This window comes from Gadus chalcogrammus, chromosome 9 (genome assembly GCF_026213295.1).
Source record: "Gadus chalcogrammus isolate NIFS_2021 chromosome 9, NIFS_Gcha_1.0, whole genome shotgun sequence".
NCBI classification, from domain to species: Eukaryota; Metazoa; Chordata; class Actinopteri; order Gadiformes; family Gadidae; genus Gadus; species Gadus chalcogrammus.
Genome location: NC_079420.1, coordinates 22,216,077 through 22,243,372, shown reverse-complemented (window position 1 = coordinate 22,243,372; position 27,296 = coordinate 22,216,077). Strand labels below are relative to the sequence as shown.

Genomic DNA, 27,296 nt, shown 5'->3' with positions numbered 1-27,296 from the left:
ACCCCAGAGGTGTCCCATAATCCCTGGGGCTCTGGGAACATCCAGCCGCTCCGCAACATAAATCTTCCGAGCCATTAAGCAAAAGGTTTTGAGGTTGAATACAGCCCCAGGAGAACTCCTTTCTTACCAAACATACTTCTTAAACCAGCCTCTCTCCGTGTTGTAATGCACGCGTGGTTTGGCATGCATTATAAAAATTGCCCATTTATCGATAGCAATTTGGTCAGTGGTGAGACTTTCAAGGATTCAAAGCCATTTCCTGTATGCTAATTGCCTTTGATAACATGAGCAAATGTGCCCCAATTCAGGAAATTACATTTGGAAACATAAAATGTACAAGAAAAGAACTTTTATTATAAAACGACAACAGCAAACATGACAATTTTAGCAAACATTAGAAACAAGACCAAATGAAAAACAGACAAAACAAAGTGATTTTCTTTTCAAAAGATCTGGGTAAAAACCAGGAAATACAGGCGTCATAAAAACAACAAACAACAAAGGTACTCAAAAACATACCAATGTGGGAATAGCAATTCTGTGCAGCTTTCCAAATCACAGTTAATGATTTCTCTCTCACTGGATTGGCCTTAGATCTTGAAATGTTCTCCTTCTATTCCTCTTCCAATCACAACTCAATTTCCGAGACCAAATACAAATGGTTTCCCTCGAGTGAAATCCTCCATTCAGATAGGCCAAAAAGTCCTCTGGTAACCACGACGACGCCATGACTCCACTGACCCTACACTGCCTTGCGGTGGTACTCGGGCGGGGCCACCTCGTAGTCGCTGGCGTTGAACAGCGAAGCCGAGTTCTTTACAAGGTACCTGGAACGGAGCGCAGGGAAAGGATTTAGCACATTTACATTTAGGGCATTAAGCAGACGCTTTTCCAAAGTGACTTACACCACGTACATTTGTCAGAAGAAGGAGAAATTATATTTGATCGCTGTTGGAACAGTAAGGATGTTCATAGAAACAAGAGGCAAGCACTTACATTTGCTAGGTTAACCCATTCCCCTTATATAACAAAGAAAGCTAGGGTAGGATGATGCACAGCGAAGTACTCTATTTTAGTGCCAGGATGCACGACACACAATAAGTGCATACATTAAGTGCCAGGACGTTGCATGCTAGTAACATGGAGAGAGTACGAGAGCATGGTTTGTGAACCAGGACTTACTTGAGGAAGTCCTGAAGGTAGCTGAGCAGCAGCGCAAGGCTCTTCTCGTCTAGGGGTGTGTACGCCAGCATCGCTCCGATTCTCACTGTCCACAACCACAAAGAGAGACGTCAACACTTGATTTGGATAAACGTTTAGTGGCACTGTCATGCCAAATTTGTACCGGCTGCCAAATTTGTACCGGGTGCGTCATCCATACGTAATCCATTCCAAACCTGCCTGGCAACAGATGATCGCGTCGTCCGTTGCCTGGCAACGGACGATCGCGTCGAATGTCGTGAAAGGTTCACGAACGATCGCGAACCTTCAAGCTCGTTCATTCGCACTTGTCCGTTATCTGTATTGTGCTATTTCGTCCTTGACCTGCTTTAAACAGTTTACTTGCTACATTTGATTAAACAATTAAATACAATGCAAATATAAAGTAAAAACAAGTGTTATCTAGCGATCCGTTTTCTGTATTATGTTATTTCGTCTTTGGCAACATGAGCGCGAATGTTTTTTGAAACCTGCCCGGCAACGGACAACCCTTACGTAATCAGTTGTCCGTTGCCTGGCAACGGACAACCCTTACGTAATCAGTTGTCCGTTGCCTGGCAACGGACAACCCTTACGTAATCAGTTGTCCGTTGCCTGGCAACGGACAACCCTTACGTAATCAGTTGTCCGTTGCCTGGCAACGGACAACCCTTACGTAATCAGTTGTCCGTTGCCTGGCAACGGACAACCCTTACGTAATCAGTTGTCCGTTGCCTGGCAACGGACTACTGTTGACGTGCCCGGTACAAATTTGGCACCCGGTACAAATTTGGCATGACAGCACCCAGTGAGGCATCCTACATTCATTTTACAGTCATTTTTCAATATGGCTGCCACCTCTAAATGTGTCACGGTTGGAAGATGTGTTTGTTGGGGTCTCTGGATCATTTTGGCCTCCCTGTGTTTGACAGTTGAAAAAAAAAAAAGTGAGGAGGTGGGTGCATAGTGCGTACCGAAGAGTCTGAGTAGGTGGGGAGCCCCGTAGATCTGGGACATGGAGATATCGGGGTGGTTGGCCAGGATGTCTGCATACTGCGGCCGCTCAAATTTGTACAGCAGCTGCGTGCCCAGCATCACGTTGAAATACTCTCGGATACCAGCCACCACTTCGTTAACCGCAAATTCCCTGGGCAGAGGAAAGGCACATTATTCATCAGCATGCAGGAACTTCTACTTAGGATTGCTCCACCTCCTAAACTCGATAGATAGAGATCGGAATGTGTAACGCATGCAGGGTAGTGCTTCAATAAAAATCACTGCCCTAACCTAAAGATATAATGGTTTAACCATTACATGGTGACTGAATACAAGATCACAGCATTCCTAAAAGGAGGGAACTAAGAAATACATAAAGGCCTTTTTCAAAACCCAAAGTGTAACACCGACATTTGTTAATATTTCTGTGGCTGTGCCAAGGGCTGACCCAGAGTAGGGTGGAGATGCCCAATCAGAGCCAGAGTTCCCCATAATGGAAGCCATATTCAAAAACAGTAACAAAGACATAGATATCATGCGTGTAATTTTCTGAAGGCCAACATTCATGGGAAGAAAAGGTGACCAGGTCATGATCATGACACAAAGGGATTTTATGTAAACTTAATTTGTAAAGCACCTTTAAAAAAAAAAAAAAAAAGATTTGTAGTATTTTTAGCCATGCACACAAGGCAGAAAGACAATTACAAGAGGACTTGGGTGAGGGGAGCGAGGGCAGCAATCAAAACGGAAATGATATTAAACACAATCTAGTAAAATATGTGATAGCACAGATGTCTATATTCCATAAAAACTATGAAGAAAAGATAAAGGTAAAACAATAAATGGCATTTGTACTTGCTGTCAGAGTTTCCTCTTGATTTTTTGTAGTTTGCATAATCTTCAAGAACTGCTTCCACATTCTTTTTGGCAGGCAAATGAAAAAGCTGAAAGGCAAAGAAGAAGCAAGATGAGAATAGATGAGATAAAGGGCAAGTTTAACAGATTTGTTGTGAGAATGAAAACTAAGAAAAATATATGAATGGCATCCATTAACCTCTTCATTGGGCTAGGTAAACAGAGTATATCTCCACAACTACAAGGGCTATAATATGTGATTTCTGTTGAAGGAGGAGAACACCTTTGAGATTGTTGTGCAAGTGATCCCTGAAACAATGTCAATATAGCTAGAACACAGCATAAATTTAGATTTCATTTCAGCCTGAGAGAATGTGATGTTTCAGAGCGAATAGCACCCAGTGCATTATCAGTTGGTATGACTCGATCATTTGGTCCAAGTCTCGAGCAAGTCCCGATTACATTTTGCTTTGGCAAGTCAAGTCACAGGTCATTAAGTAGAGTCTGTAGTTAAGGCAAGTCAATCATCTTGTTTCCCAACCCAAAGATACTGCAGTATTACATTATAAAAGTCTAGTAAAGAGAACGTACTAGTACCATCCCACAATATATCTAACCTGTTCACAACAAATTCTATTAGCATTATAAATTATTGATATTCGGTTAAACAAATGTTAACGAAAAAGAAAAGTTCACTTTATAAAGCTTATTTTGGCATAATTTATTCTCAGTCAAAAAAGTATTCAGAAAAAATGAAATACTGAAAGCAAGACTACAACGTAATCAAACTGCAAATAAATAACATTAGCTTATTTATTAGAGCACTGTTCAAAACCATCTGATCCCTTTGGCTGGAGACAAAACTGGGTATCTTTATCAAGATGTTGAGACATTTTGAATTCATATTCCAGGCAACAAACCAGGTATTTTGACCCAAAATATGATAATTTTCAAACCCTAACCAAGTATCTTTTGTGCCTTAACCTAACCACTTCTTAACCACAGTCACAACATTAACAATCTTTCAAGGCGAACCAATGCATCATGAACGATTAACAGTGAAGAGAATTAGATTCAACGTGTCTGTGGTTTGCAAAAACAGAACTTCACAATAACAATGTTTTCTTTTGGTGATTGGGTGGATTTGTGTTCTGAACTGAACCATAGTCCATCAGGTAGCATCGGTAGGAGCCTGATTATCCAATCATGACCATTCCACAGCGACGAGCGTGACCGAAAGGGTATTCATTCAATCATGACAATGCTGTTCCCATTGTGCGCTCGCAAATGGAGTTACATTATAGAGACACTTGTCATGTGTGCATTGACAAGTGTTGCAAGTGTTGCATTGCATTTTTTAAAATATTTATATGTAATGTTTAAACCCAAACATAAAATAAACACAGACAAGTCAATTGGGACCTTCCTGGTGAAATAAAGGTTAAATAAAAAATAAAAATAAATTGAGTCATCGTGTCTCAAGTCAAGTCACAAGAGTAAACGCCTCACTACGTCATTGCATTTGGGGTGAAGGGGGCGTGGCCAATACACGGGGCGGACCAGATACAGGCACTTTCAGGAAGATGCGATTAAAATCCTGATTTTGCGTATACAAACTATATGAACTAAATACAATAAAATCCCAAGAGACATCCAGGACTGACCTGCTTCTGTCGCGTGATCAGGTCCCAGTCGTCCACAAGCCAGGGTTTCAACTCCTCTGGGATCTTAACCTTCACCTCCACTCGGTTTATAAATGTCTCCTCCTGCAGAAACACGAACATATTCAAGCAACGCTCCCTGACATACAACCTCATTCAAGTGTGAGATTGGCACAACTTTGGGACATTATATGGTGGATAAAATCAGAACCACACAAAGTAAATAATGATCGTGTTGAATTATTTTTGTCCCCTTTTCAAATTCAAGCATCCAAATTAAACGTGAGACAAACTTGACGATGAACATGCAGTTGGACCACCGATTGTGTACATACACTTTCGACGGTTGGATCCACACGGGCCCTCTTCTTCCTGGGTGGGTGGGCCTGGTCTCCCCCAGAACTCGTGCCTTCTCCGGCCCCTGGGGCTGGTGGGATTCAAACCAGAAAGTTACTTTTACTAAATCCTTATGGTAGTCAGTACTGGTACATTCAACTATGCCATCTACAGTCATGTTAACATGTGTCGTTCAGGTCCAGTGCAATATAATTGCAATTAATTATTATTAATATGCACTGTTAATTACACTACCGCTATGTTAATGCATTTGGTTTTAAAAAGACAATTCTTCCATAATGCAATCTTGCCTCTTGAATAATAATGATGATGGTGAATAACAAAAAAAACATATTTACGCTTCAGTTTGTTCTTTTTGGTTTTCCTAAAGGGGAAAAAACAAAAATAGCTCAGTGATACACAGATTTACAATAACAACATGCAGAAGCTGAATTTGCTTTGCAGTGACGCGTGCGTGTGAGAAGAAGGATACATTGAAGGCAGAAGAGGTAAACACACGAGAGACTTGAACACTTACACATCGTTTTTCTGCACGGCTGCAGGAATCTTCTTATTCGGTGCTACACCCCTCATCCTCCCTTCTACATAATGGTCTCTTCAAAAGACAACAAGTTAAGGTATTAATGACACATCATATACAGGCAGAATATATTGATCTAGAATTACCATCATAAATATATCGATGCATATTTGATTATAGTGAAGGTCCATGTACTGAACTTCGTTAATCATATGCTAATTTATGCTTGTGAAACCCTTTCCAAAAACTATGAAGAGATAACCTAAGAATGGTCAATTCACAAATCAGCATTAGTCTGGAAGCGCTCTTAATTTTCAATTTCCATGGGGTGTTATCATAGGGTTCCACAAAAAAAAAGCCCCTGGACGCAATTGGGTAGACCTACAACCAATCACAGCAGCCCAACGTGTGACATAGCAGCAGCGGCAACAACGATAGGCGCTTCTCTGTTCATAATCGAATCAAACAGGCCCCATATTAGATGAAGGGTGGTGAATGGGAAGGCCCGGAACAGGTCTATTGTAATCTGTCTGAACGGGAGGGGGGTCGGACGCATATGCCAGAGAAAATCAAACTTCAGCCTTCAGATTTGTTAACTAAATTAGCAATGAAATAAGAGAAAAACTTACTGATTTGCCCTCTGAAGCTCTTTCTGTTTTTGAAGGTTGCTGTCAACATACTTCAGCACTCGACTTTCAGGAACCCATTCGTCCCAACTGTAAAAAATGTCCAGACAATAAAAAATAATAGCTAGACCGACTATGCAACATTGAGCTTGCATCAAAGAAATTTCAAAATCTCAGTGAGAACTTACTTCTTATTCCATCCACTGTAATGAATAAAATATTTTATTTGCTTTTCCTTGACGTTTATTTTAACACACTGCAAAGAGAAGTGAGAACAGGTGTTTATATTGACTTAAATCAAACAGAATAACAGATTTGGTGCGTATAAATGAAAATAATTAGACACCCCACTGTAGCCTACCTTAGCTTCGTAAAGCAATGGCCCATGGAAACAGAGAACTCTTTCACCTAAACACAGATGATCAAAAGGTTAATGTAGCAACAACAGGCATCAAACAACATGATCATAACCGACAACGTGTTGCCAAAGGGAGCGATGCACAATGGTACCCAGAGCACAGTGGGTACCAACAACCCACCCTTCCATAACGTTAGATGCTACAGTCAAATTAACTGAAATGTGCAAGTGAGAACTTGGTGACGATCTGTAAAGCCCACCTGCTGCTGGGTCATCCGCCAACTATCCCAGAGGATCCACTATACACACCATACACACCATCACTATTAAAATAATGAAGCTATAACGTTATAAGGGGCGTATATATAATATGTATACTGTGTATATATATGGGCGGCATGTGGATCAGGAGGTAGAGTGGGTTGGCTGGTAACCGGAAGGTTGCTGGTTCGACATTCAGCGCCTCCTAGCTGACTGTCGATGTGTCCCTGAGCAAGACACCTCACCCTAATTGATCTCGAAGAGCTGGCTGTCGCCTTGCACTGTTGAAACCACCATTGTGTTTGAATGGGTGCATGAATGGGTGAATGTGTAAAGCGCTTTGAGTGGCCGCTGGTTAGAAAAGCTCTGTATAAATGCAGTCCATTTAGTTTTACCATAAGGGTAGAGCATAGGGCCTGGGTGCTGCTGGGAGCTAGCGGATAGCCTGCATGCTAGAAGATCACGGAACTACATGTGATCTCCCCGAGTTTTTAAAACCAGGGCAACCAGTGACATCGTTACGAAACATTCCGTTTGTGTATAATCGCTGTGAAAAACCTATCGCCATGCGTTTTGTAGAGAAAAAACCCGACACCCGTTTAGCTTCTGGGCGGCGGGAGGACCCCCATCACCGAGGGGGCCGAGGCATGCGACCCTCCGCTGTTGCTGTGATTCACCGGACCATTAAACCCTTGAGTGTCCGGATAATTACCTTCTTGAAATTTAGGTTTAGGGTCCTGTTTCGGCGCCATTCACAGATTAAACGAGCAAAATAGCGGAAAAATCAAATCCAGGCATCGCCAGCTCCTGTTCTAGTCAGTAACGACGCCGCGCTAATACGTCACGCCCATCGATGACGCTTAAGCAGTGCGACGGGACAGGTTGAAAACAAAGCTCTGGTGCAGTACTCACATGGGCCACAGTATAGGCCCGTCCCTATACATCAGCTGTAATGTCCAATACATGATTGTATAATAATTTCTATACTATGTATACTATGGTAATGTTTCCTTTAAAATATGGTATTGAGGTACATAAAACTACATTCCCTATCTGAATCATGTTGACACCCCTGAAAATGTTTAACACTATGTGTTTCATAAACTGGGTAGGCCTACTGATAGCAATGCCCTAGTTTCAGAATGTGCAAATGTTATTTCACTTCCCTTTTGGAAGATGTTTGGCTTCATATTATACTGACACGAGTTTCATCCCCAAAATGTATAGCTACAGATCGTACAACTAGTGGTCTCTCTCTCTTCTCTATCAATGAAACCATCTTGAATCTTCGCACCTAATAAATATGTACTGTATTCACGTAGGTACTGTATTCACTGTTCTTAATGTATTTATACTTTTATGCGGTACTTAATCACTCACTGTTCATAAGTATAGATAAATAAATAATGATAGCAATAAATAGGAGCTACTGTATTCTACTTGAAGTAATGAAATTACAGCGGGAAATAAAATGTCAAGTGGTGCACATCTTAAAGCAACTACAAATGTGTTTTTATATATTTGTTTAATTCTTACAAATATCAAACAGCACAGTTGAACTTTGAAGCAGGTCAAAATGATCAAAGCCTCCATCGTATAACTGACATCTTTGATAGTAAAACAGACAGAAAACAGAACCGAAAAATGTACAATGCATGTCAAGCAACAATATTTTTTTAAATAGCATTAATTATGTAATTACAAAAGAAATATCATACAATGACAGCAATGCGTATCCACAAATCAAACAAAATGCAAAAAAATATATATGATAATAAATAATCCTAACTGTATGACGAGGGCCAGATTTTATCTTCTGGGCATAAATGTACTGTGATACACTTATGAAGAAAGCATTCACATTTAACTTTATTCTTTATTTTTAGGTTATTGCAGACACTGAACAAAAGGTAGGCTATTCCTTTCACATCCACTCAAAGTAAGAGCAGAGGTGAAAGTAGAGATTTCAGGCGATTCCAAAGGACCAAATCTGCAACACATGCAAAGCCAAAACAATGCATCAAGTCTTAAATGCATGTAATGCGCATCATGTTCTACAAATGACATGTCACTCAAAGCAAGTGTGGTGGATATTAAATAATGCATTCAGGAGGACTAGAAGGTGGAGAATTAGGACCATCGTTAGGCCAACAACAATTAATAGGATTCAAAGTCTGATCAAATATCCTCCCACTTTAACTAGCGTTTCAGAGCACTAATTTGCTACCGTGACATTTTAAGCATAAATACAACTCAAGTGGATTAACTCAGATGAACACAATGGTCCAAAAGGTTTTTGGCCACGTGTTTTTGCACATCCCAACAAAAGAGAGGCTGGGTTATTCTGTTATGCATCATTCTACAGTGTAAATCCCAATTCTGTAAGAATATGATGTTTCCATGGAAAAATACAAAGCCGTATGACTCGACAGAAAGCAGCGCAAACAAAGTGAGCTTAAAATATTATGTTGAGGAGATATGAAACAGTAGGACCTTTAGCGGTTTTAGTGGCTACAACTCCTGGGACATAGGGAATGCTTATTAGACAGCATACAACCAACATAACTTACATCATAAATAATTCCGTAAAAATAATAAACCACAGCATGAATGTCTGCAGGAAAAATGTGATGGTAGTACAAATGAGTTTGACAGAGGTTAAGTAAGAAGGACACATTCTGCATTACACATTCTGCATCACACATTCTGTTTGGCAGGGAACTGCCACCTGCGAATGTGTACCAATGCCCATTTTCTCTTCAATCTAAATAGCATGTCCGTAAAGTGTCCCCACATAAGGTTCCTCACACTTCGTCTTATATAGAAATAATGCCATTGACATGAGATATTGAAATAAAACCGTAAAAACCAGGTACAAAAGGTACAATATAATCAAAGGACCACATGAAGAGGTGTGTAAAAGTGTTCGGTATTCACAGAAAAATATCAATCGAAGTAACTTACTTACTTGACAGGATTTGTCCTAGGTTTTATATACATATAAGTCAAGTTGAAAATAGATTTCCTCTCTGTACATAGCAGTTTTTTTTTCTCCCACTGACATCCTCTTCCTCTATTTACAAACAAACTCCCCTCTGTCATTGGCGTCCGGGTCTGCGTGTGTGTGTGTGTCCGGGTCCATTTGTGTGTGTGTGTTGGTGCCCGGGTATGTGTGCGTGTCCAGGTCCGTGTGTTTGTCCGGGTCCGTATGCGTTTGTCCGGGTATGTTTGTCCAGGTCCGTATGTATGAGTCCGGGTTTGTGTGGGTGTTTCCAGCCCTGTGGGTGCGTTCAGCCCTGTGTGTGTGTTTCCGAGACCGTGTGTTTATCCGGGCCTGGGGTCCGGTCCCCCGCGCGCGTGCGTGCGTGCGTGCGTGTGTGTGTGTGTGTGTGCCATGTGTGCGTGTCCCGTGTGTGTCCCGTGTGTGCGTGTCCCGTGTGTGCGTGTCCCGTGTGTGCGCATGTGTGTGCGTGTGTGTGTGTGTGTGTGTGTGTCCAGGTCTGTGTGTGTGTGTCCAGGTCTGTGTGTGTCCATGTCCAGGTCTGTGTGTGTGTACGTCCAGGTCTGTGTGTGTGTGTGTGTGTCCAGGTCTGTGTGTGTGTCCGGATCTGTGTGTGTATCCGGTCCCCTGTGTGTGTCCGGGTCCACATGTGTGTGTGTGTGTCTGGTCGCCTGCGGCTCTAGTCCAGGGAGATAACGTCAGATATGGAGCCGTACATCGCCGCCGCCGCCGCTTCCGCCGACGACCTCGACATGCCCGAGATGGAGTGGTTGTCGCGGTCCCGGTCTCTCTCCCGGTCTTTGTCGCGCTCCCGCAGGCTGCCGGAGGACACCAGGCTGCTGGTGCTGCCGCTGTTGCTGCCCCCGTTGGTGGCGGCCAGCGTGCTGCTGCCCGGCGTGGAGGGCTGCTCCAGGAACATCTGCGACGAGCCGTAGGGCAGGAAGCGGTTGAGCAGCAGGTCGTGGTCCTCCGAGGTGGAGGCGGACGCCGCCGCCGCCGCCGCCATCACCATGTTGTAATGCTGGGGGGCGGAGAGAACAGGGAGGGAGACACGGCGGAAACGTCAACACATAGGTATAGAGACGCTGGGACCGAGACGGGCTCGGACACGGTGTGTGGTCGATTAGAACGGGATTGTAAAGGGAGGACATGTACCTGATTGTCGCCTTGTAGAAAGGAGAAGAAATTTAAATCTGTAACGATCATAAAAAAAACATTGGTTGATATTCTTTGGAAGGAGAGATCATCAGTCTCGGTAGCTTGGAGATCATTTTTGCAATGCAAATCAACGTGCTTGTAGTCTGAGTCAGCTGAGAAACATACCTGGCAGGTCACTGGGTGTGTGGTAGTAATGGCGGTAGTCTTGAATGAGAGGTGGAGGAGGTGGAATGTAGCTGGTCTCCACAGGGGGCATGCTGGGAGCTCGGCTCACAGGGGACGCCTGGGAGTGGAGGTTCAACACTCTGGAGAAAAGGGGTGAAAGAAACGGCTTAATTAGACGGTGGGGACGCGCCGCAGGACGGAGGGGAAAGCGTTGGAAGGTGCCCTCAGAGAGCAGCGCTCCCTGCCGCTGGAGGGACTCACCCCTTGGTCGCGGGAGGAGACTGGGGCGACAGCGAGGGACAGGGCCTCTTGGGAGGGGGCTCGTCGTCCAGCTCCTCCTCTGAGGAGCTGTCCAGCGTCAGGTCGATCACGTCTACCTTTTTGTTGTCGTGGTTGGAACCGTGTTTCTGATCCGAGCTGTCGGTTCGAGCCGAATCTAAAGAGAGAGGGGAAGAGGGACACAAGGATCTCAGACAAACAAAGCAACAACAGAGCAACAACAGTGCATCAGTGTTTGGCGGTCGGTACACATGCAGACATTCTTACCCGAGTCGACCCCGTTGTAGGAGCCAGACACCTCCTGCACCTCCTTCTTTGACCTCATAGGGGCCCAGTTCCCATCTTCAACAAACTGAATCTCATCAGAGTCTGAGCAGCTATTCAGGATCTCCATGAAAAGCCTATGGAAAACAGAGTTGGTTGATTGAACCAGTCAAGCTCTAGTCTTATTGAACCAATTACAGCTTTCTAGGTGTCATGAGTTTCCCAACAACCACTGTTTATGCAGTGACACGAGAGTTTGTGGACGGGTGGGTGCCATGGCTCACCCGTCTATTATTAGGTGCTCGTAGGGGGCCTTCTTGTCACAAACCGGACACACCCAGGTGGGCTTCTTCTCATTCATTTGGATGTACAGCGTAGCGTCGAAGCACTGCAGGTGTGAGCACGTCAACGCTCTGCATGGGATGGTCAGCCTCATCTTCCCTAGCTAAAGGTAAGAAACACACGTATTTAGAGACACTCTTTGGTCGATCTTCAGGACAAAGCCACTGTGGATTAGAGCTGGTCAATAAATCCACAGCAGTAGCCTTGCATTATACCTAAGTATTTGCATCTTGGATAGTTATTACATTTACATTTAGGGCATTTAGCAGACGCTTTTATCCAAAGCGACTAACATCGGTTGAAACACCGAGGGCAGAGTCAACCATGCAAGGCGACAGCCAGCTCATCAGGAGCAGTTAGGGTTAACTGTGTCTTGCCCAGGGACACATCAACACTCAGAAAGGAGGGGCTAGTGATCGAACTAGCAACCTTTCGGTTGCAAGACAGCTGCTCTACCTCCTGAGCTAAGCCCACCCCCAAACTTCAGACAGTGAGTTTAGACATTCCATACTTTAGATAGTGATTCTTAGCGTTCATTGACTTCTTCGCTGAAGAGTAATCTTCTTTGGTTCAAACCATGTAAAGAACTGAAGCACTGCCTAACCCTATGCTGCAAGCCCTTTAGCTTGAGCCTCGAATCAAAGTTGAACAAGCAGAGATTTGTATAACTACTCAGTCACTCGGACGCTACCTGTTACGAGCAACACACTAAGAGCTAGGATTTAAACCAGGTGAAAAGGGATTTACTGGACAGAGGAGCGACACTCGTAGACTGGTTGTGGCGATTTCACTCTCGGGATCAGCGGTTAACTTTTCTTTTACTATGAGAGAAAACAGAATAAAGCGTTTGACAGATTAGTCTATGTGAGAGGAACATTGTTTATACCACAATGAATCAACCGACCAACAAACAAAGTGGGATACAGAGTGGGGAAACAAAAAAAAAAAGTTTCGGTAAAACAGTGTTACAAATATATTTCCATTTGGAGCATCATGGGTCAGGCAGAAAAAGTGAAACTCTTCAGCTCCTCTACTAGTTTATAACATGATAGTTATTGTTGTTAATGTAGAAACGTGATGTCGCGACTGCGGCCCCCACATACTTAGAGCCCTGGAGTGGTCAGGGTTCCTGATTCCTTTGGCCCGTAGTCTTTGCAATAACACAGTGGACGTCTGCTGCCGGACCAAATACACAGCCATGGAGAAACTCTGAGGAGGAGACGCAGAAAGGACCACAAGGCATCAGCTGGGGCGCTACAACTCTCCTGTTACTCACACACAAACACACACGCCGTGGTGCAGTTGTCTGGATGAGAGCTTTCACTTTGTGTCTCCTTACCCGGCCAATTTCCGAGGTCCATGAGACCACGATGGTGTTGGGGACCGTGGTGGACAGCCTCACCAGAGAGGTGATGTTGATGGGCCTACTGGGCCTTTTTGGTTCCACTCCATTTTTGGTTGGAGGGAGATATCCCTGCAGTAAACAAAGAATAAATACATAAATCAGTCAGTCATTGCCTATGACTGACTGGTGGTACAATGGACGAGGTGCATGCTCAGTGGTGGTCGACGGTCAACACTCACCGGCAGGGTGCAGGGCTTTCCGTTCACCTTCACACAAAGGTTGGGAGGGAAATGGTCCTCCTGGGGACAGCTCGTCTCTGATAAACAAAAACTGGGAGGGAAGGAGGCAATATTTGGTTATCAAGTGCTTTTCATCTTCCATGTTTGTGATGATATCTGATGTCGCATATAACCCAGCTATCATTATCCTCGATCAAGCCAAGACTTATTTTCTGGTACAGGATATTTTAAACGATAATAAGGAGCACCTGATCATTTGGAAGCCTTGATGTTTTGAAAACTGTATTTACCACATGGTTCAACAATTTAGCAGTCGACCACTGACACCCTCTTGTTGTCATTTTGCCTGTGACCACCTTTGTTTGGGACAGTTTCGGGTAGTTTGAGTGATCCTCTAGATGCAGTGTGATGAACTGTTACAAAAATAAATGCATGATGCAAGTCCCCGAAACATTAACATAGAAGATGGTTAAGTCCTGTAGGTGTTGACCCAAACCACCACCTTCGGACCATTGAAAGGCGCCGCGTCAATCCAATGGATTGTTATTATCATCATCTTTGGACAGATGTACCAAACATTAAGTACTGGATTGTATTGAGCCGATCAAAATAAGCCGCTGTGACCTCCGTTATCTATATAAATATCTTCAAGATGCTCAGTTTTCTGTTTGTTTGTTTAGTATTATTTTGCTATCAGATTCCGTTTATTGCTCAAACAATCAACACACTAGGGTGTTGGCTACTGAGACAAATGTTCAGCAATAAAAATACATTCTGCATAGCTACGCTTATATGTTATCTATGGAGATCGTTTTTTAACAATGTCAGAGGCTGAGTTGTGCGTAATCATGTTTTGATATGCCTGTATGTCGAGGTCTTTTTGAAGACATTGAAGCAGATTAAACTTAAATACCCCCCTACCCCCCCAGGAAAACACTCTGTGGCTTACCGTAACTGGACCTGAACCGCAAAATCACATTTGGTACCAGAGATGTCCCTAAAGAAGTGAAATATGAGTTAGATATTGTTAACATAAATTGCTAACATACAAGCATTATTGCATATAATAGCCTTATTTGATTTTGAATAGGCATATTCCTGGCGTGAAACAATTGCGTTGGGCAAACACCATGACATAAATATAAATGAATGGATAAATGTTTCCTCGATGGAGGTTGGTTTGAATGACATGCAGGTCTGTGTGCAGTACTCCCTCAGTGAGCTCCTTTCACACTTACATGGAGCTGCTGATTTGTTGCACTTGCTGCGGTGTCAGTGCAAACGCGTAACATGTTTCCTGGAATCGTTGACTGTTGTCAGAGGCTACAAATTCATTATAAAAACAAAAGAAAACCATGTCAACAGAAGGCACACACTTGTCTAGTTGTTGGCATGACGACATAGCCAACCAGATATATACATTCATACTTGAAATTGAACACTCAAACTGAATCGTTCTTGCCCTGATCGAAAAAACCCATTTGCCTTAATAACTTGGGTAAATGTAACCTAAGTTATTTAAATTATTCTTAAGTATCCAAGGCAATAGTGTATACACTTCTGCCTTGGATACATGTAAAGCTTTGATTTTAGCATAGACTATTAACTGATAACAACCAAACTGATAATTATGATCATGTTAAATGTGGATATTATTATTCTCAAGTGAGTTTAACCATTAAGATAATATCATCTGATAAGATTCAATATTGCAAGGCTTTAAACCGAAACAAATAAATTGGGAATTGGGATAGTGCATGACTGAGTTCACCTATATTGTCAATATCCCATACAAAGATCCACCACCAAATAACAAACAAACATGTCATATATATAAAAATAGCTACTTAGTTTTCTGCTTTGGTGACACACCACATGTTAGATGTCTCTAAAAGAAAGAAAACGTATTATGTCAATCATTATGTTCTAATGAACCCCGACTAATACTGTTAGAGCAAAAGGTATGGTTCGTAATGGATCTTGGCAATTACATATGATTCAATGCTGGCAAAGTACCATTGAAACACTAACTGTTATACTATCAGCTACGGCATTGGTTTGCCCCCAAGCCCAATCCGGAGATCTGTGGTTTCAGTTCTCTTTGCGTGTCCCATACCCATACCCTAATTCACTGCTAAGCAGAGCCGTGGACTTACACAGGCTGGTTGGCTTGATGAGCTCGTCTAGCATGTCGTAGAAGGGCAGTCTCTGGAGCTTAACGTCAGGGTGTACCGGGTGCAGAGCCGACGGCAGGTGAGCCAGGCCCAGCTCGTGCTTGGGCCCCAGTAGGGAGACGGGGAGCAGGGGAGACGGAGCACCGTGGCTGTCAAACCCCAACTGAGTGAGGCCAGTCGGTAGGCTGGTAGAGGAGTGGACAGTGGGCAGGGCGAGGTCCAGTGGCGATACCATTTTGGTGGGGAAGCGCCGCCTATAGAGCTCCTTGATTTTCATCTGCACTGCGGGGCTGCAGCCGGCTTTGAGGAGGTGAATGGCTTTGGTCAAGAGTTCGTGTTTTCGCCCGTGTTTATTCCGTCCTGCGTATCCCAACAACACCTGGAGCTCTGAAACTCGTAGGCTCATTACCATTTGCTGGTGGAAAGAAAAAATTGTTTTACTAATTGGGAAATTAGAGTTTGTCTCTCAAAGAAAGCTGATTTAAACACATTTGAATTAAACATACCAAGATCCTGACTAGATTGATTGATTGGCCACGAGTTCATAGAGAATTTTAGAATTACAGTTATACATTTAAAGCAACAGTTAAGAGTTCGAACTAGTGGGAAAACAAGTGAAGACTGAATGAATCAGCCAGCCATCACTTCAATAACACACACAGAGTGGAGCAGTGGTGTTATGACCAAAATATAACCATCAATGTCCATCTCCCATCAATGAGCGGAGATGATACACATTTGATTCGAATTCGATATCGTATGAACACATAAAACAGGCTATATGCAATCCGTAGTCATTTGCCAGATTGATAGTAGTGATCCATCTCCAGAAAATAGACAGAGCCCATTTTAGCATATATGGCGTTGCAGCTAGCGAAGCCTTCAATCGACTGAAAAAGACCGCAATGGTAATCCATAATTTACACATTAAAGCACGTATAACATAACATATAATATACAAACACACAACACGCAGGTGATAGATTAAATCGAAAGGCTGCCTGACGTTATAGGAGTAACAATAACAAAGCTAACGCTTGCTAGCCTGCAAGCTAATTGTTATTCCTAAATCAAATTCACATCTTATTTGTCTGCTTGCTGTATAATAAAACATACATCATCGAGGGGATGGCTTAAGTGAGAGGTAATAGAGGCTTTAATATAGGAATAATCTATAAATCAAATATAATGTTTGGATTCGCTATACCTTCAGTTCCGCACTTTCCGCCATCTTGTTACATTGGGTGCGCATGCGCAATATTCACCCTCCAGGGACGAAGAGAGGAGCATGGAGAGGACATAGGCAGTGTTGCCAGATTGGGACAGATTTGTCAACAGATCTGGCAACACTGGCTGCATCGCGGTGCAGCCAAGTGTTTCCAGATTGGGCGTGAAATCTGGCCCAATCTGGCAACGCTTGACAGAGGGCGCAGTGCTCGCTTCATCCACTAGATGTCGCCGTCTTGCTGCAAAGGAACTATCCCTCCATAAGTGGCCATAATTGAGACGTTTCAGCATTTAATAGTAGTTACCTATGGGATGGCGTTCACATATTGACTTTGCCCATTTATGTCTATATTGTTTTATTTAGGCCCACTCTTTAATTTATTTTATTTAATAAAGACATCAAGCAGACATTAGGCAGTTTTACCTATTACCCAATGACTCACTATCATGTCACAATAACATCATACCTACACATATCGATATCTATAATATATCAATATAAATAATTGCAATAAACAAGTGAACAAAATGCAAACCTAATAATAAAGTAAATAATTAATATTGAAAGAGCTTGAGGTAGTCAGGTAAAGGACTTTAAAGCACGCAGTAACATATAGATTTGTTTTATTAAAATCAAAATGTCATTAGTTGTCAAAACATATCTATACGAACCAAAGGGCTACTTTAGGAATAATCAGTTGGTGATCATCGCAATTAGCAGATCATTTAGACAATTTGGTGTTTACAATATAAGAGCAAACCCTTTTTCGCGCGTTGTAAAAATGTATGTTCATCACATATGTACGCTTATTTACAAACGTAGGTTATCATTATTTTCATCACTCGTTTAAAGTGCATAACATTCAAAATATGTGTATTATAAAGATGAAAAGGACAACAAAAGTAAGAGGATAATTCACAATACTTGATAGGCTCTACATTCTATACCTCTATAATAATAATAAAAATCATCATCATCATCATCATTACTGGTTACATATAATGTCATTGCACTTTGCCTCAAAATAAATATAATCAACAAATGGTATATTAAATTACAACAAAATAATACTTCATGAAGGGGAGGGTTCTGACCGATACATTACACAATCCAATATGCTCCAATCAGTTACAACACAAACAGTCACAACAGAGGGCTTCTGTCAAGCTTGTTTTCCCTCCCAATGTTTCTTGATTTTTTCAACACAGAATGTAGGTCCATTGTTTCAATATTTTCTATTTGGTGTTCTACTGCCGGGTTCACGGGGGCAACAGGGGTGATTTGAAGGAACATGTACCCGCGCAGTGACGTGGAGTTAACATCTTGCAGGAGAAATGATGTAATGCGTCGTGAGCTTCTAGGAAAAAAGGGGTAATGGCATAAATTAATGAATGAATTAATCTATGTGCCTGTCTTTGCCTGTGTTTGTGCGTGTGCGTGTGTGCGTGAGTGTGTGCGTATTGTGTGCGTGTGTGCGTGTGTGCGTGTGTGCGTGTGTGCGTGTGTGTGTGTGTGTGTGTGTGTGTGTGTGTGTGTGTGTGTGTGTGTGTGTGTGTGTGTGTGTGTGTGCGTGTGTGTGTGTGTGTGTGTGTGTGTGTGTGTGTGTGTGTGTGTGTAATGCGAGTGCTAGGAGGAGAATGGGGAAGGCAATTCTTCATTCGAAAAAACAATACGGAAAACGTAGTTAAAAATATTTAAAATATTTTCGGTTGCACAATTTCAACAACATATTGAAATAAGAGCATGTCAAAGAATGTAGGCCAATCAATGAAAACAGAATTAATGACATGTATGCTGATGTATCTTTTATAATATTAGATTAATATAACATATCGGAATTGTTCTTAGACTATCATAAGTATTTATTTCTCGGTCCATTTTATATTTAAGATGAAGCAGATTGTTGCTGATTTTGTAATGTAGTCTATCATCAAGGAGGTTGGACAATAGGCAAATAGCGAAACCTAAAAATAATAAAAATGCAAGTAGGCCTATTGTCAACCAGTTCAATTATTTTTCTCACCTCTGACGATATGCAGCTGTTGCACCATCTCCTCTCTGTAGGATAGCTCCCTTTTCATCTGATCTTGGAAATTATCTGATTCATAAAGAGAAGAGATATATTTGTAATGGACAACGTGCAGGCAAGCTGGCATACAACTTTGTATGAATGTGTAGGGTCCAAGAAGTGGACCCAACCCAATGCCATAGTCAAATATTCCTACTATTTATATATATGCTCACGGCTAATTATAATGACCATAACTTATGGTTATTAAGTTATGGTTGTTATAACTATAATTTATGCTTTTATGTATATATAAATATATTTATTTATTTATATATAGCTTTTGAATAGACTTTACAAAGTGCTTTTACAGACAATACAACATTTATAAAACATTTATCCAATCCCTTGCACAGAGCGTTTTATATCAGTTTAGACTGCAATTTGTAAAATGTCATATTAAAAGCTATTTTGGGAATGATCAACGATATCTTAACGTTAATAGGTGTGCATTTCACAAACGCGTACCAAACTTCTGAATTAAAAAAACATTTAGAGCGAGATGAAATATAAAGCTGGGCCCTTTTACTGAACTCCTCTACTTTCCGTGGCACATAATTATGATTAGGCTATAATTTGTACCGTTTAGTTAGGAATGTACAAGCGGGAGAAAACATTAAATAATTTGTGTAATAAGAGGAAACCATCATACCTTTAAGATGTTGAAACTCCCGCTCAAGCTTCTTCCTCAGCTCAACTTGCTCCATAAGTTGTTTCTGAAGTTCTTCTGCAGAAACAGACAAGGTTAACAAATATTGGTCTGGTTGCGCAATTTTTTATGTTGTAAAGTGCTTTTGTCGGTTTGGCAATAAAACAATTGTAGGCCTAGACCATTAGCAGAAATTGGTGTGATTGTGAACCAAGGCAGATTTCGACACAATCATTCTGCGCTTATGATCTATATTTTGTGGTCCTTTGCTTATTTAAAAAAAATGACGAAACGGGAATCGGATCTGTTAGGCTTACTGTAACTGGAGATAACTTCAAGCATCGTTTGCGGTGGGGTTTGATTTGGTATAATGTGATAATTAATCTTCATAAGGAGAATAATTGAAGGAATCAAATGAGAGTTGCGACATGGGACAAAATATACCAAAGATAATTCTCCTTAATGTTACGGTCAGTCACTGTCCAAAATAGGTTCATTATAATTTGTAGGCCTAGGGCCATCATCAATAATATAAGGCCTATTCATATAATATAATATGATATAATATATAATAATGTACAATTATTATTATTAATATCATATCTTTTCTAATCACTATTATTATTACAATTATTATCATGATAATAATTATTTTCAATATGATCATTAGCCTATTATCATCCGCAGCTATGGCTGCTGGGTTCATATACATCTTCTTCTGACTGACCTGACTGATATAATAACTAATATGTGTAATAAAGGCTAACCTACCGTCTTACCTTTTGCCTGTGTTTCCTGGTCCTTCTGTGCGGAGGGAGCCCTGGCGGTGGCCTCTTTCCCTGGAAACCACCACATAGGAAACGAGTTAGATCTAAACCAGTTATGCCTTATTCAATCGAGGCTTGTGATTCATCACCTTGATGGGACTCACCCTCGTCTGATTCCTCGCTGGTTGGTTCACTGAAGGACTTGGATTCCACCTCCTCCACGGTGGAAGATGGCTCTTCTTTACTGGAGCCTTCGTCTGATGGAGAGAATAAAGCGGTGTTACTTCTTCCTATTCGCCCTGTGTTTGGTAGACGTTGTTCCATGAGGCCAAAGGACTGACCGTTTGATGTGAGAAGTCCTCTCTGATAGCTGGCAGGTCTGAAGTGATACGGGCTGTTTCCTTGTAGGCCTACCTCCTCCCTCTCAGGAGTATAAACCTTAACGCACAAAACAGTTATTCAAGCTCCACAAATAAAAATAAAAATTAAATAATTGTGTCGTTTATGGAGAATGAGTGGTTATACAATCACAGACTTTTAAGAATGTGGACCACAGATAAGGCTACACCCTTGGCACTAAAGGCCTTAATAAAATAAACAGCCTGAACCTCAAACTCTAACCATAAAAATAAAATAAAAATAGTGAAAAAATGAAATGAGACAAACGTTTCCAACTCACCTCGGCGTAAGATGTGGCTACGTGGTTCTCTGGTAACGGTTTGCTCTGGACATCTTTCTCCGACGACTGCGCAACGTGTCCACTCATCCTCTGGGTGTCCCCGCGGGGGGCCGCTTTGGGCTCCGCGTCGCTCGTCAGGAGGCCGTGCGCCAGGCCGTGCGCCAGGCTCTGGCCGGGCAGGGCGCGCAGACACAGGGAGGACGCCCCCCGCGAGTCTTCGTCCTCCGGTGACTTATTATTCGTCTCGACGTCCACGTCTGGCTCGCCGTCGCTGTCGACGCAGGGAGACGCGGACCGGTAGCTGGAGCTCTCGCTAAGAAAATCTGGCGACAGGTATCCCTTACGCGAACTGTTATAGCTTCCCCTCGTTCCGTAGAGTTTCGCAATGCTTTCAGGGTCTTTGATGACGGGTCTGAACGCAGAGACGTAGTTGATCTTCCTCGGCACCAGGGTCATCCCGTCCATGGTGCGCGCCTCGTCTCCGGACTTGTCCTCGTCGTTACGCGCGGACTGCGTGCTGGAGCACCGCTCGCTGTCGATCAGGCTGTCCTTCGACGTGTTGGTGCTTCGGTCACTGTGCTCGGATAAGTCCATGTCACTGGGTCTAGGGGGGCACACAAGTTCTGAGGGCGGTTTGTGTGGTGACTGGTGGTAAGGCGGCAAGGGGAGGCTCCCCGCGGTGGGCCAGAACATGGGGAAGGGATGGTAGGCGCTCTCCTTGGTGCCGGGCCAAAGGACGCCTGATAGGTTGTGCTTGGCCTGCTCTCCCAGTAGGCTGTCCTCTTTCTTTTGACACAGGCCGAAGGCTGGGAATCCATACGGGTGTGGGAAGATGGGTGGCGGGATCTTCTGAAGCATCCCGAAGCCCTTACTGGGCACCGGGATCACGGGGTAGCTGCGCGCGGTGGTAATGTTCATGCCGCCCCGGGGGTCATCGGAGCGCAGGATCTTTGGAGGGATCTCGGGTGAGCTCGAAGAAAGACGCGGTCCGTGGGATTTTAGCGACGAACCGGGTTCTGGGCCAGACATGGGCAGGGTTCTTTTGCGGCTGCCCCCGTTAAACATGGCCTTAACGTCTTCCCACGCATGGGCAACCTCGTCTGCGGAATTCTTGTCGGTTAATTTGAGGTGTCGCCTCCAGGAGTTGAAGTTGGCCGCGTCGGGTTGCGTGTACTTTGACTCGGGCGTGCGGTGCGAATGGAAAATGAATTTGTTTGGGGAGAAATACATATTGCAATACGAACACTTGATGCACTTGGCTCTGGAGCTGTTGTACCTCGCCGGGATGAAGCTTCCCCGGCTGCCCCACGCGCACTCGTGGGACACGTCGAACGCAAAATTCTCGGGTAGTTTGGGGGGCGAGTGAGCCCCTAAAAAGGACTTGCAGAGTCTCTCGGCCTCGCGCTTGGTGATCATCCCGCAGCGCCGGGAGGAGATGGGCATGGCCCCAGCGCGCCGCAGGATCTCCAGCTGGACCGGGGTGCACTGCACGCAGGTGATGCCCAGGGCCACGCGGCGGTTGTGGATCTCGTTGTAGCTGTAGTTTTTCAACAGCGTGTTGGAGATCTGCGCCAGACACAGTCTCTCCTGGCCGTCGATCACCAGCGACACGATGGGTATTCCGTACAGCACCGTCTCGCTGACCTGGTTGGGCTTGAGGTGGTTGGAGCTAGGGTAGGACAGCTCCTGTTTGGATGAGGGCGAGGAGCTGGAGTCTCTTCCCGCAGGTATTGACTCCATCCTTTGACCCCTTGGCTGAAAATATATAGAGTTTTAGAGGCTATCAACTTTTGAGTTTAATGTGGAATCGTCGCCCCTCGCGGGCCTATGTCGGCAAATTGAGCATATGCCAAGAAACAGACAGGAAGGCCGACGAAATGTGTAATTTCTTTGCTCAGATGCTTATTTAAAATGAGCAATTGTTTCTGAAAGACACTCAACATTAATTAATCACTTAAATGGAATGCTATTTAATTGTAGGTTTCAAAGCTAGTGTTACACATAGCCTACAATAGCCCACTGTATTTACTTTTTTATTATAAAAAAATAACCACTACATAATGGCTTTAGGGTGCAGCAGTATTCGCGGAATTATTTATAGACTACTTGATAAACTGTAAGAACAAATCCTGGCTGCAAAACTTCAGGATGGCAGCGAACATTACATTAGTATATCCGAACTCACCTTTACTGTGAGAAGAAACGTCCCCGGTCCTGCAGCATAAAATAACGCCGTCAGGTTATAAGGAATTCCAGTTTGGATAGTGAGAGCAAACGTGCGGTTTGCAGCACCGATCCAACGCTATGAGCCCTCCTGGCTGCCTGGTCAACCCTCCTATCCCTGCTGGTGGAGCGCTGTGTGTGTGCGGGAGGCTGGTTGTGGGGAGGTTAGTGTCCACCTGGCAGACAGGCACGGCCCCTTTACGACGTTGAGCGAGCTTTCTAAAGCAATCAAGTGACAGCCGAAGTACAACAAGGCACTCCCACTCCCACTCCCCCTCACACTCACACAGCAAGACGCACAAATAGCTTTCCTGCCTGACTTTCTCGTGCGTTCGCTTGCATGTGATGTATGAACCTACATTTATTTCTCAACAGTTCATAATATCCAAAAAAATTACTTAAAAATTGCATTGGGATGATATCGTTTTGTAGAATATTGCATACCCTTGAAAAAGCTGCAATTGAGTTTATTTGCATGCAGTTGGCCTATCCAGATATATCTAAATATTGAAACCCTAAATGTGTTATATGTTTATGCATTCATCAATCCTTGCACTTTTTATTTCCAAATGTGGCGACATTATGCACGGCGATGATGGAGTGGGATTTTATTTTTTCCTCAAAACAGCAGGAACCACGACACATATTGTGTGTGTGTGTGTGTGTGTGTGTGTGTGTGTGTGTGTGTGTGTGTGTGTGTGTGTGTGTGTGTGTGTGTGTGTGTGTGTGTGTGTGTGTGTGTGTGTGTGTGTGTGTGAGAGAGAGAGAGAGAGAGAGAGAGAGAGAGAGAGAGAGAGAGAGAGAGAGAGAGAGAGAGAGAGAGAGAGAGAGAGAGAGAGAGAGAGAGAGAGAGAGTGTGCGTGTGTGTGTGCCTGTGTATGTGTGTGTTTGTGAACGCGTTTCAATGTTAGTGCGCGTGCACGTACGTATTTTTCCCCAACCGATGATGAATGCAGTATGCAGGCCTACATCATATGTTCAGTTCCCACGGATTCACGGTTTACAAGTTCCACACGTGGCTCTGGCCCAGACCAGCTGCTCCGAGGACCGTCGTCTTTAATAAGTAGGTCCACAAGTCATCACGCAATAACTACTGTAGATCCAATGAGCATTATCTACCACAGACTGCAATTAAAAAGTTAAAGAAACTCGCATAGTGATGTTTATCCTGGCTTTATACCGAAGCGACGCGTGGCTGCGATACAATATTGATTAAGGTAACCGGACACGGCCCGAGTGGTCCTGATGCTGGCATGAACCCAGATCAGCTTCTGCTGCGTTCTGTCCGAAAACAACGAGCCCAAGGTAAATTATTATATGATCATATTAGTAGTAGCCTATTATTATTCATAACCCCTACTGTTAATTCAATAAATAAATAAATTTGAGCAATGCATTTTATTTTTTTAGGAACCAGTAAAAGCCTATTATAGTTGTTTGCCCATATGTAAAGCTATAATAGTTACTAATAGTTAATATAATAGTCTGTATTTCTTATGAGCCACACAGTCTGAGATAATTTCACAAGGGTCATCCATCCTTTCGCTGGAGAGGAAAAATAAGGGGTTTATCCGTTTCTGGCCTGGGATGAAATTGTAAAAATTGAGTTAGAAATATTAATATTCAGCCTTGCTTTTAAGTTTTAATAATTACTCAGATAGTTAAATCGTAGAAGCCTATTTGTGGTAACACATTCAATTAAATATGCTATAATGGATTAAACTTGCGTTATATTCATCTCAATATTAATATACACTCATTTAGGAGGCCTTGACCTTCAAAACAGCTCAGAGTTTCATTGTCTTAAAATAATTAACTACATTTTCCCTTCTGAAACATAACACATTATTGACAAACGACGAATAAGGATTGTTTATGTGAAATATAAGGTTTTTGTTGATCTTGTTGTATTGGGGTGAGCGTCTGTTTCTGCTAATTGTTTAAGTGCACCGCGGCGGGGCCAGGGGTCGTTGGGGTCATCCGGGGGGCCGGGCTAACGCTACATCTCGTGCAAGACGGAAAAGCTCATTTAAAAGTGAGTCTGCATTAATCACAGCGCTGCAAGAAAGTGTGATAATCACCTGAACACTCTATTAAAATAAAACCACCTGCCCGGGGGAAATCTTACCTTACTCTTTAATTGTTTTGAGCGTTTGATAGGCTTTTTAATCTAAGATTAATTTATGCATTTTTAAATAACTCTACATATGATTAATACGCTTGAAAATTAAAAGGAGACTAAAGCAATTATAACGAGTGGTTGGTCATCACCTCATTAGAAGATGCGGTTTGGGTTTGCCTGTGTGTGTGTGTGTGTGTGTGTGTGTGTGTGTGTGTGTGTGTGTGTGTGTGTGTGTGTGTGTGTGTGTGTGTGTGTGTGTGTGTGTGTGTGTGTGTGTGTGTGTGTGTGTGTGTGTGTGTGTGTGTGTGTGTTTGTGTGTGTGTGTGTGTGTGTGTGTGTGTGTGTGTGTGTGTGTGTGTGTGTGTGTGTGTTTGTGTGTGTGTGTGTGTGTGTGTGTGTGCGTGCGTTGGGGAGGGTTCTGGGTTTGTGTGTTTGTGTGTGTGTGTGTGTGTGTGTGTGTGTGTGTGTGTGTGTGTGTGTGTGTGTGTGTGTGTGATAGCAATTGAAACAATTGATGTAAACAATGCAGAGGGACCAAGAGGTAGGTAGGGACCCTACCTTCTCTGATCTCTCTTCTATGATCCTGAAGGGTGGCGTTCTCTTGAGGAGATTGAGACCACAGTATTAGTTCTGTTCTATGGCGGAGCTGTACAGATCTTTGGTAGTAAGTTAGTGAGTTAGTAAGTAAGTCATGATTTAGGGTGGGAAACTGTTCAGATCTAGCTAGTCATGTTATATGGTGATTGACAGATCTAGTTAGTCATGTTCTATGGTGGTTAACTAGCTGTACTGAGTTAGTCACGTTCTTTGGCGATTATCGAGCTGTACAGATCTAGTTAGTCATGTTCTATGGTGATTATCTAGCTGTACAGATCTAGTTAGTCATGTTCTAAAGTGATTAACTGTGCATATCTAGTTCGTCATTTTCTATGGAGATTAACTGGCTGTACAACTCTAGTTAGTCATGTTCTATGGTGGTTAACCAGCTGTACTGATCTAGTTAGTCATGTTCTATGGTGTTTTTCTAGCTGTACAGATCAATAGTCATGTTCTATGATGAGTAACTAGCTGTACAGCTCTAGTTAGTCATGTTCTATGGTGAGTAACGGTTCAGATCTAGTTAGTCATGTTCTGTGGTGATCAACTAGCTGTACACATCTAGTTAGTCATATTCTACAGTGATTAATAGATCAGATCTAGTTTGTCAAGTTCTACGCAGAGTACACGTACATATCTAGTCAGTCGGGTTCTGCGGTGATGAACAGATCTAGGTGGTCCTGCTCTATAGCGATAAAGGGTTCAGATGTAGATCTAGACCGCTGCAGTCGGTCCCTGTGTGGGCAGGGCCGGTCTGAGGCAGCTCCCTGGCTGCGGAGGAGTCAGCAGAAGAGGGCCAGCCTCCCCGGCCCTGGGAGTGCTGAGCTGGGGAGTGCGGTGCAGTGACTTACCAAAGGGCTGCTAATGTGTGAACCAGACATCACTCCTTTGCTGCTCTGATGTTTGTTCGTCTGCTGAAAGCCCACCCCTGGGTCCGACGGCGTCGTCTCCTCCACCGCTAAACGGCCCGTCTCCCAGGAGCGTCAGCCGGGGTACACTGCTTAAGTGTGTGTGTGTGTGTGTGTGTGTGTGTGTGTGTGTGTGTGTGTGTGTGTGTGTGTGTGTGTGTGTGTGTGTGTGTGTGTGTGTGTGTGTGTGTGTGTGTGTGTGTGTGTGTGTGTGTGTGTGTGTGTGTGTCAGTGGGAGTGTGTGTGTGTGTGTG

General features: G+C 43.3%; 3 protein-coding genes across 3 annotated transcripts; all 3 read right to left on the bottom strand.

Annotated features, from left to right (window-relative positions):
* Window positions 1–329: 329 nt before the first annotated feature.
* Window positions 330–7,690, bottom strand: morf4l1 (mortality factor 4 like 1). Its single transcript, XM_056599306.1, has 12 exons — window positions 7,547–7,690; window positions 6,577–6,623; window positions 6,404–6,471; window positions 6,219–6,305; window positions 5,587–5,664; window positions 5,408–5,433; window positions 5,048–5,139; window positions 4,716–4,817; window positions 3,052–3,140; window positions 2,175–2,347; window positions 1,183–1,267; window positions 330–827 (listed from the first exon to the last, which is right to left on the bottom strand). The coding sequence occupies exons 1-12, from the start codon at window positions 7,584–7,586 to the stop codon at window positions 743–745; spliced, it is 972 nt and encodes a 323-aa protein (XP_056455281.1). The 5' UTR covers window positions 7,587–7,690; the 3' UTR covers window positions 330–742.
* A 589-nt stretch (window positions 7,691–8,279) lies between these two features.
* pias1b (protein inhibitor of activated STAT, 1b) lies at window positions 8,280–17,059 on the bottom strand. The gene is made up of 14 exons (XM_056598781.1): window positions 17,009–17,059; window positions 15,784–16,216; window positions 14,866–14,950; window positions 14,577–14,624; window positions 13,628–13,718; window positions 13,383–13,517; window positions 13,147–13,252; window positions 12,791–12,864; window positions 11,986–12,146; window positions 11,705–11,838; window positions 11,420–11,594; window positions 11,159–11,298; window positions 10,991–11,028; window positions 8,280–10,856 (listed from the first exon to the last, which is right to left on the bottom strand). Exons 1-14 carry the CDS (start codon window positions 17,051–17,053, stop codon window positions 10,515–10,517), a joined length of 2,007 nt encoding a protein of 668 aa, XP_056454756.1. The 5' UTR covers window positions 17,054–17,059; the 3' UTR covers window positions 8,280–10,514.
* Window positions 17,060–18,288: 1,229 nt separating this feature from the next.
* On the bottom strand, window positions 18,289–22,932 carry skor1b (SKI family transcriptional corepressor 1b). Its single transcript, XM_056599405.1, has 7 exons — window positions 21,193–22,932; window positions 20,855–20,951; window positions 20,678–20,770; window positions 20,526–20,585; window positions 19,750–19,824; window positions 19,053–19,127; window positions 18,289–18,386 (listed from the first exon to the last, which is right to left on the bottom strand). The coding sequence occupies exons 1-7, from the start codon at window positions 22,930–22,932 to the stop codon at window positions 18,289–18,291; spliced, it is 2,238 nt and encodes a 745-aa protein (XP_056455380.1).
* Window positions 22,933–27,296: the final 4,364 nt, after the last annotated feature.

Bases quoted from the DNA above. Each gene is read 5' to 3' on its own strand.
- pias1b (XM_056598781.1), bottom strand. From the start codon at position 17,053: ATGCGCACCCAATGTAACAAGATGGCGGAAAGTGCGGAACTGAAG. The intron at 14,951-15,783 runs GTAAGTCCACGG...ATGAATTTGTAG, and splicing joins CATCAAGCCAACCAGCCTGT to CCTCTGACAACAGTCAACGA. The intron at 13,719-14,576 runs GTAAGCCACAGA...CTTCCCTCCCAG, and splicing joins GCGGTTCAGGTCCAGTTACG to TTTTTGTTTATCAGAGACGA.
- skor1b (XM_056599405.1), bottom strand. From the start codon at position 22,932: ATGGAGTCAATACCTGCGGGAAGAGACTCCAGCTCCTCGCCCTCATCC. The intron at 20,586-20,677 runs GTGAGTCCCATC...GGTGGTTTCCAG, and splicing joins CAGCGAGGAATCAGACGAGG to GGAAAGAGGCCACCGCCAGG. The intron at 19,128-19,749 runs GTATGATGGTTT...TTTATGAATCAG, and splicing joins GGAGTTTCAACATCTTAAAG to ATAATTTCCAAGATCAGATG.
- morf4l1 (XM_056599306.1), bottom strand. From the start codon at position 7,586: ATGGCGCCGAAACAGGACCCTAAACCTAAATTTCAAGAAG. The intron at 5,434-5,586 runs GTAAGTGTTCAA...TTTCCCCTTTAG, and splicing joins GCCGTGCAGAAAAACGATGT to GAAAACCAAAAAGAACAAAC. The intron at 1,268-2,174 runs GTACGCACTATG...GGTTGTGGACAG, and splicing joins CCACCTACTCAGACTCTTCG to TGAGAATCGGAGCGATGCTG.